Source organism: Octopus bimaculoides, chromosome 4, assembly GCF_001194135.2.
Source record: "Octopus bimaculoides isolate UCB-OBI-ISO-001 chromosome 4, ASM119413v2, whole genome shotgun sequence".
Lineage (NCBI taxonomy): Eukaryota > Metazoa > Mollusca > Cephalopoda > Octopoda > Octopodidae > Octopus > Octopus bimaculoides.
Genome location: NC_068984.1, coordinates 128330630 through 128340463, shown reverse-complemented (window position 1 = coordinate 128340463; position 9834 = coordinate 128330630). Strand labels below are relative to the sequence as shown.

The following is a 9834-nucleotide window of genomic DNA, read 5'->3' as shown; positions in this document are numbered from 1 at the left end:
TGCGGGTGGCACATAAAAGACACCATTTCGAGCGTGGCCGTTTTCGTGCGGGTGACACGTAAAAGCACCCACTACACTCTCTGAGGGGTTGGCGTTAGGAAGGGCATCCAGCTGTAGAAACTCTGCCAAATCAGACTGGAGCCTGGTGTTGCCATCCGGTTTCACCAGTCCTCAGTCAAATCGTCCAACCCATGCTAGCATGGAAAGCGGACGTTAAACGATGATGATGATGATGATGATCAGTAGTAGTGGTGGTGGTGGTGGTAGTATTAGTGACTGATGTATTTGTAATTGTATTAGAATATTATTGTAGTAGTCTGGTAATATAGAATGTGATAATGTTATTGAGGGAGAATGTAATTAGTAATTATATTAGAGTAATACCGTGCATTGTGATAGTGGTGGTAATGTTGTTAGGGGAGTGTGTAATAGAAGTGCTCTAGATGACTTAAAGCATGGAATTTGATGGTAAAATGTTATCATAGTCTGATCAAGAAGACCTCTGAACAGAGGTATTTCAGCCACAGTTATCCCATTTTTAATTCTGAAAGCAGTTGAAGATAATGTGTGGAGTGGAGTGTGGGAGTAAGAACATGGTGTAATAGGTGTAGAGTATAGTATTATAGTGAAGACAAATATGGGATGATTGTACTGTGCTACAGTGTAGCAGTAAGGACAGGAATTGTTTTCTTCTGATGACTTATAAAACACTCAAAGAAAATTTATATTTCTGATATTTAACTCCATTTGTCAATATTATCGTGGGTTATGCTGTTCTGTAAATCACCTTGTTTTCGTAAGCCTTCATCTCCCAGGTTTTGTTGTCTTCGAATTGTCAACGGGGCATTTGTAATGTTGCTTCTTTTGTCTAATCAACACAAACCCATGTCGGAAGAGGTGGTCCATAAGAGTCTGGCCTCTATCCTTTGACCTGTTCAGCATAGGTCTCAAGGTCATTGAGACACTCAAGCCACCACACTGCAACCAGGACTGGAATTTGTGGTAACATAATAGTGTTGGTTATTTGTTAACATTTTGATCTAAACAGCAATCACTCAAGCATGAAGTGATAGTAACACCTGCATTTCAAATAAGGCTACTTCGTGCATATGATTTATACTAGAGTTCAACAGTGTTGGTGGCTGGTTTTAAACCATGACTCAGTCATACAGCACCTTAACGACAAGACTTCATTGCCCCTACACGTTTTTTCATAGTTTGACTGTGGATTTCGCTTGCTCCCCATCACATCATCTCTGTCTTATTTGATCACTAGAACAAAACAGCATTTACATTGCATCTTCATTCTCCACTGCTCTGATTCATTGATGCAACTTAACAAGAGTCTGTCCATTCTTCTATCAACTAACTTGTTACTAGAACATTATAGCAATGGGATTTCTCTCCATTTATTAAACATAAAGATTAAAGATTTGAACATTCTGTGTGACCCCTGTTTTTGGAACAAAACTTCTTGTGATAAAGACTGTACCATCTTCAGTCACTAACCTAACTTTAAATCTTGTTGATGATGTTATTGTTGTTCTCATACTGTAACGATTGTTATTATTTAAACTGTACATGAAAGTGATGGGACACATAACAAGCAGAGCACCAGACAAAATGCATCGCATCTCTTCAATTTCTGGGTTAATAAAATAAATACAAGTCAAATATGATGGGCGGGAAGGCTGCATATAAAATAGGTATAAGACATATATTGACTTAAGTTAATCAATTGTAATTCTAAAATGTTTGTGCCAATTTAAAAAAATCAATATTTCAACTATATTGACTTGTTTTCTTTTGTAGGTTTTCGAGGCTGCTGTCAAATGGCTGGAGTATGATATTGAACACAGGAAATCTTTCCGCTACCAGATGATGACTTGTGTGAAGTTTCCATTGATTGCTCAAAGCTACCTGCTGGATTATGTGATCAAATCCAATCATATGACGTGTGAAAAGGGTCAAGAAATGATAGAAGATGCAATCTCATTCCATACTGTTCCTTCACGACGTAACTTACTACAAGCTTATCAGATTACTCCTCGCTTTGCTTTCTCTTACACGGAAGTTGCTGTACTCCTTGGTGGCAGAGTAGCTGATGGTCTCAGCAGTGATGTGGAGTTTTACAGACCAGATACAAAAGAGTTTGTGTCTTTGAAACCGCTTCCCTTTAAAAAGCGAAACGAATATGCTGCTGCAGTGATAGGCAATGAGATTTATGTGTCTGGTGGTTTGAGAAGTCCAGAATTATGGAAATATGATCTCACATTCCATTCCTGGATTAGAGGAAACAACATGTTACAAGCTCGAAGACGACATGCTATGGCTGTCGTTGATAACAACATTTATGTATTGGGAGGATTTGATGAAGAATGTGTGCTAAACACTGTAGAAATGTGGGATAGTTCTTCAAATAAATGGACAAGCACGGGAAAACTACTGTTTGCTGTAGAAAACATGGGTTATGTTGCCTATGGTAAATACATCTATCTGTTCGGAGGAAAGAACAATGACGAGGTTGTGACAAATGTTGTACAATGCTATGATACAACAACACATACCTGTAGCATCGTAAAGAATGGTCTTCCTGCAAATGACATGTGCCTCAGTGCTGTGGTATTGAACTCTCAGATATACGTGGTAGGGCTTGAAGGTGTATTTCGTTACACACCACTAACTGGTAACTGGGACATTCTCCCTGAAATGAGATGTGCTCGTGACTTTGTTAGCTTGGCTGTGCTGGATGAGAAAATTTATTTATTTGGGGGCCGATGCAGGGGGTCAAAAGAGAACCTTTATTCTGATCTGATAGAAGTGTACAACTCCAAAGACAACTCATGGGATGTTGTTGGCAAGATCCCTGTGCCAATGTATTCATATGGTTGTGTGAAAATATTTCTCAGTCAAACAAATACATAAAAAATCAACACAAATTCTTTATATATTGATATGTGAGTGAGTGTGTGACTGAGCATGTGTGTGCTTATTTGTTTGTGGTTGTACATATAAAGATTGCCAAAATACAAACCATGGAATGTATCCAAAACAATGTCTTACCTGCAGTGTGTTTAGGACAATTCTGCACAATGTGATATTTCTTTAATAATGATTCAGGGAAAAGTCCACGGCAGTTTTTCACTGCTTTTCTCCCTTCACCTCACCCCTTTTTGTGGCTTCTATTGTATTCTGTTGGGTTTTTATTTTATTTCTTTTTAATGTTTGTTTGCTTGTCTCCCCATCCTCACCTCTTGCACTTCTATCGTATTATTTATTTCCATCCCAACACCCACAAAACAAAACTTATAACAATAGCTTCCATTCTTAATGTCTCAACAGAACTTTAGTATTTTCCTTATGTTATTCTGTCATTGATAGCTCGATTCTTTTAAAATAAATACAGATATTTTGTTACCATCTACAATGGCATGAAATTGTCAAAGTCAGCTTTGACTTCCATCTCTTCAGGGTTGATCCAAGTAAGTACCAGTAATACACTAAGGATTTGGTCAGTTCGCTTTCAGTTAACTGCATCTCCCTCTTCAACAAACGTGTGATCTTGTACCACACATTTCTTGAAGGGAAACATAGATTCATCATCATCATCGACATCGTTTTTCTCAAGTGTTAAATTATTATTACTTGGACTATTGTTACACAGATTGTTATTCACCTACTACAACCTCTCACCACAGGACCATTTTGTTTTATTAGCATTTACTAAATAGAGATTGAACCCTTGTTAATGTCTTTGGTTATCCTTTATAATCATCAACCAACAAGACAAATTATTATTGCTACAGAAATGTTTTTTATGTCTCTTTTTAATTTTTACTGTATAAAACTCTTGCAAGATTTCATTATTATTTTATTATTATTAAAGTGGTGAGCTGGCAGAATCAGTAGCATGCTTGCGAAAAATGCTTAGCAGCATTCCTTCCGACCTTCCGTTCTGAGTTCAAGTGCCACCCGGGTCAACTTTGCTTTTCATCCTTCGAGGGTCGACTTTGCCTCTCATCCTTTCGGGATTGATAAAATAAGTACCAGTTGAACACTGGGGTTGATATAATTGACTTATCCCTTCCCCCAAAATTGTTGGCCTTGTGCCAAAATTTGAAATTATCATTATTATTATTATTTTAAAAGTGATGGATTGGCAGAATCGTTAGAGTGTTAGATTAAACGCTTTGCAATATTTAGTTGTGACTCTTTAATTATTGTATTGAAATCCTGCCAAGGTCAGCTCTGCCTTTCATCCCTTTAGTGGGGCGGTCAATAAAATGAAGACGGTACTGGTCAAAGTATCGAGGTCGATGTGATTGACTAACCCTACTTCCACTAAATTTGCTGACCTTGTGCCGAAATTACAAAGCATTATTATTGCTAGTATTACTATTATTATTGTTATGAAGGTGGCAAACTGGCAGCATTGTTAATGCATTGGAACAAAATGCTTAACAGCATTTCTTCCAGCTTGTTACATTTTAAGTTCAAATGCCACTGATGTCAACTTTGCCTTTCAGAGTCAATAAAATAACAGTGCCAGTGGAGTTGATGTAATTGCTTTGCCCCCTCAAAATTTCTGGCCTTGTGCCAAAATTAGAAAGGATTATCATTATCATCATCATCATCATCACAAGGATGGTGGAGTGTTGAATAAAATACTTTGCAGTATTTGGTTACATCCCTTTATGTTCTGGGTTCTAATCATGCCAGAGTCAACATTGCCTTTTGTTTTCCTGAGATTGATAAAATAGGTACCAGTTATGTACTGGTGTTGATATGATTGATTGTTTACCTCCATTTCTACTCCCCAAAAGTTTCTGGTTTTATGCCTGTGTAAAAAATTGTTGTTATATTGTCACAACTTTTGGGGGTTGTGAATGGCATAATTAGCTGAGCACCAGACAAGATCTTTGCACTATTTAGTTGCATCCATTTACTTTCTGATTGCAAATCTCTCTCTCTCTCTTTCTCTCTCTCTCTCTCTCTCTCTCTCTCTCTTTCTCTTTCTCTCTCTCTCTCTCTCTCTCTCTCTCTCTCTCTCTCTCTCTCTCTCTCTCTCTCTCTCTCTCTCTCTCTCTCTCTCTCCCTCTCTCTCTGGGGTGGGAGTCAACTTTATACCTTTCACCCTTCCAAGGTTGATAAAGTTAGCACCTGTTAAGTACTTGAAGCAGTTTGATCAACTAATCCTCCACTATATTTCTGGCTTAATGCCTTTATTAGAACTTATTATTATTATTATTAATGTTGTTGTTATGGTTATCATTATGTATTATTATTATTATTATCATTATTATTATTATTAAGGTGGTGAGCTGACAGAATTGTTAGAATGCTTATCAGCATTTTGTCCATATTTACATTCTGAGTTCAAATTCCACCAAGGTCAACTTTGCTTCTCGTCCTTTCAAGATCAATAAAATAAGTACCAGTTGAGTACTGGGGTTGATGTATTCAACTAGCGCTCTTCCTGCAAATTTCAAGACCTGTGCCTATAGCAGAAAGACTTATCACCACCATCATAAGGGCAATGTAGTTGAAAAAGAAAATGTTAATGAACGAAAACTTATAGTATCCAGTTTTGTTTCATAACTATTCTAAATGCCCTGTAAGTAATCGTAATATTCTTGTAGTTGATATTATAAACTATATTACACCTCAACAGCCTTGTCCTTGTAGTTTATATTATTATTAAGTTGACTCCATTTCCTCTAACATGAAGAGAGAAAGAAAATATATAAGTTAAAACTATGGTAAATTATTTCGGTGTTCTGGGTTTAGAAAAGAACTGTTATAATATTTGATATGGTATTTTGGTTTGACATTGATTTATTTCATTGTTTCTTGTGAGATTATTTAATATTCGATCAAGGTAAACATACTCTAAAAGGAATCACATACAATTCCTACAATTTATTATAATTATTTTTAAAAAATGAATCATTCTAACTAATAAACTCTCCTTCCAATGAATACTTTATATCAACCTTAGATTTCGAAGTGGATTTTTCTTTTTTTTTTTTTTTAATCTTTGTATTAAACCTTGTTCATCTGTTACTGAAAATTAGGTGTTAGATGATTTTTAAAAAAATATAGCTTGTATTTTATGGCAAAGTATGGAAGAACTGATTGCAAATAAGTGTCAACAGACCAGGGCCCTATTAAATAATCAGTAACAATGTGTTCGGTGGTGAGTAAATTGAACCACTCTAATATGTAAAATTAAATAATTTGACATGTGGCCATGTTAAGTCTGTGATGAAATACAGTTGTCTGGTGTTAGCTGGACTGATCACCAATGAAAAGACATAAAAATAACTGTCTAAAAACATAGTAACAATGAGCAGATACAATTATACAATGTGATATTACCTTGATATAATTATATGCTGTGATAATGCCTGGATGTAATTTATACAATGTGGTATTACTTGGATACAATTATATGGTGTGATATTGCCTGGATATAATTATATGGTGTGATATTGCCTAGTTAAAATGATATGGTATGATATTGCCTGGATATAATTATACAATGTGATATTCCCTTGATATAGTTACATGGTGTGATTTTCCCTGGATATAAGTATTATGGTGTAATATAACCAGTTTACAGAACAAAAACACTTGATGTTCTGTGGTGCAGTTTGTTGCGCAAACATAATTTCCAGAAATGCTACAACACTGTCTCAGTTGCTTGATGATTGTAAGAACAGCTGGAGTACACTTAAATTATGGTTTTAGAATCAATCTTTCTAATACTTTTAACTATTAATAACCACTTCAGATATCCAAGGCAGCTAAAGGTTTGGTTTATTGTTGGTGTCACTCAGATCAAAAAGCTGGTATTTCATGGTGAATGAGTTTTTCACTTAAGGAGGAGGATGCACCTGCATTTCAAATGAAAACTGCCTAGTTTCTTTTTGTGTGTATACACACACACATATATAGAATATATTTGGTTAATGAGAGATGGAAGATACGAGAATTTTTATTTATCACTACATGTGTATTACCTATATTTAATATAATATACTAACAGTAGTTCTAGAGTTACTGCCAAAAGTGTCATTGCTTCAGTCTATAGAATTTTTGCTTTCTCCAGTTTGATATATAGCAGTGCAGTCTAAATAGCAATCGCTTGTGTAGCACTGGATAACAATACTTGCTTAAATTGCACCAGATAATAATATTGCTTAATTAATCATGTTCCACAATACTGCCACAAATAATAAAGAGAGAACTCTATTATATGTAATTGTTTGTGAGAGATTTATTAGCTACAGGTTTTTCTGACATCATGAAAAATAAATCAATAACACCATAAATACTTTAATTATCGCAATATCCATATTTTTTGCTGCAACTGAAAACTGCTGGTAATTTACAACAAAATTTTGAAACCGACAGAATTTAGTCACTTAATGTCCACCTTCAAAAGACAATTTTCTTTTCTTATTATAAAGTTCAATATCAATCTTTTTAAATGCTTTTTTTTTTTTCTTAACCTATCTCTGTTGGTTGTATTCAGTGGTACTTCAGCTTCAGAATAATACCTCCTTTCGCTTTTGAATATGATATTTTAATTGAAAACTTAAGCTTTATCTTGTTACATTTACTTTCTACTGTTAACTGTGATCACCCATGGTGGCTGAAAGTTTGGAATAGATAGTAGACTGTTAAACAGATGTGTTTGCATTCATCTGATTAAATATGCATTGATTTAAAGCCTCTGGTTTAAAAAGTACTTTTGTTCTAAGGTAGAATTCATTGAAAGGAGAGTTGTATATTCTATGTCTGAACCATATAGAAAATTGTTTCTAAACAAGTTGATGATCATAAAATAGAAAGCATTAGCTTTATGATTTGTTAATAATGTTGTTATATAATTATTATCCTCAAGAGTTTATCATGACCAGGATTATAACTCAGGCTTAATGTGATCAGGCCAATGTAGAAAAGTCTACTAGTTACCCAAGACTTGCTGCAAGATGTCTAATCTTCTCTGTTTATATATCTTTCTTTACACACCAGGTAATCTACCTATATACAAAACTCCACATCCTTTCTCCCCCCCCCCTTTGTTTTTACCATTTCAACGTGACATTTCTTTGTCAACCCTTTTAATTGATATTTTCACTTCCAAATAGTTTTGATGTTTTTATTTTCTTTTTAATAAACTCTTGTAAAATAAATAAACTCAAATAAATAAAGCTCATATTATTTTTGTTTGACTACTTATTTTTTTAATGAAGGTTAGTATAATTGACAAATGTTTTGTATTATTAGTCATAAGCTGCTAAATATAAGGCAGTAATTATAGCTGTTACTGGATTGTTAATGTCAGGGATAAATCTTGTTTAAATAACATTAACCAACAACTAAGTTTTTTTTACATGTTTGTTTGCTTTTACTCATTGCAGAATCATTTCTAGTTAGTTTTTTTAATTTTTTTTTTTAATGCTCACTGCATTAAATATGTTTACACTAACTTAACTACTGTTTCTCATGCAAAAGACACCTGAGTAATTCTTGAAGCAGTCTAAATATTGGTGCCAATTTAACACCATGGTCTGTTACTAGAACTTACCAGTGATGCCACATATTTCTGGTTACACTGCATACTGTTTAATTACAAGGAATTTTTTTTTTTTTTTTTTCATTTCTACAATGTTTTATAATTAAACTTTAATATGTAGCACTCATGAGGCAGTGAGCTGGCAGAATCATTCGTACAGTGGGAAAAGTGGTATTATTTTGTCCATCTTCACATTCTGAGTTCAAATTCTGCTGAGGTCAACTTTGCCTTTCATATTTTCAGGATTGATAAAATAAGCGTCAGCTGAACACTGGGGTGGATGTAATTGACTCTCCACATCCTTCACCACGTTGTCCGTGTTCATCTTTTGAAAAATTTATCGTCTTTAAGTGATCAGCACATCTTTATACAGCCATTCTTGTCCCTACACATGTCCATGCCTACATGGTCTTCTTTCTTGCATCTTACATCTGCTACCTCTTATGCTGATCTCAGCACAATTATATTTTGTCTTCAATGTACATACAATAGAGCATGCTCACGTCATTTCTTTCCAGTCTCCTCAAATCCTCTGCATTCAAGACCCATATCTCACAACCATGCAGCTTGCAGTTCTAACACAAGCTTCATACAATCTACCCTTCATTCTATGAGAAATAACCTTTGTTGCCAACAGTGGCAGTAGCTCCCATACACTTATATTGTCCATCCGATAGAGTATACTCACTCCTTTTTTTTTTTTTCCAGTCCATTTTCTCTAGACCATTCTTACCCTGACTGCAGTACTTTCAGAGCAACCATCTCCTCTACTAATTTACATCTAATTAACAAAGATTACCAACTACCTCTAATGAGTCAACTAGGCATTTAAGAGAACCAGTTTCTGATGTGCTCATGATATGAACTGCTTCAGTTCAACTAACCAGCTTACATTCTCTGTTAGTCTGCTTGTGAGTCCACTGTACTTTTTGTGTGTCTATAGCTTACAACAGACACAGAGTATGGAATTTATATCTACTCCTTTTCTACATAACAAATAAGGCCACTCTCCTAAGGATAAAAAGATTGTCTTCTTTCCTACTCACTAAAACCTTCATCTTTGCTAAGTTTATTGTAAGAACTCTTGTTTCTAGATTTCTCCCTTTAGATTCAGCTCTGAGAACTAGATTGTCAACATATTGAAGTTCCCATGGCCACTCAGTATTAAACTCCTTTGTGAGGGCCTGTAAAACTATGATGAATATAAGACTGCACATATACATACATAGATACACACAAATATATACATA

General features: G+C 34.8%; 1 protein-coding gene across 6 annotated transcripts in view; it reads left to right on the top strand.

The window, feature by feature from the left end:
• LOC106878601 (kelch-like protein 24) overlaps positions 1–8233 on the top strand; it is a 63882-nt gene extending 55649 nt beyond the window's left edge. For all 6 annotated transcript variants that reach the window (XM_014927866.2, XM_014927864.2, XM_014927865.2 and 3 more), the window contains one exon: positions 1813–8233. In XM_014927866.2, coding sequence (XP_014783352.1) covers positions 1813–2925 — 1113 coding nt within the window. In that variant the 3' untranslated portion in view covers positions 2926–8233. The remainder of the gene's footprint in view (positions 1–1812) is intronic.
• Positions 8234–9834: the final 1601 nt, after the last annotated feature.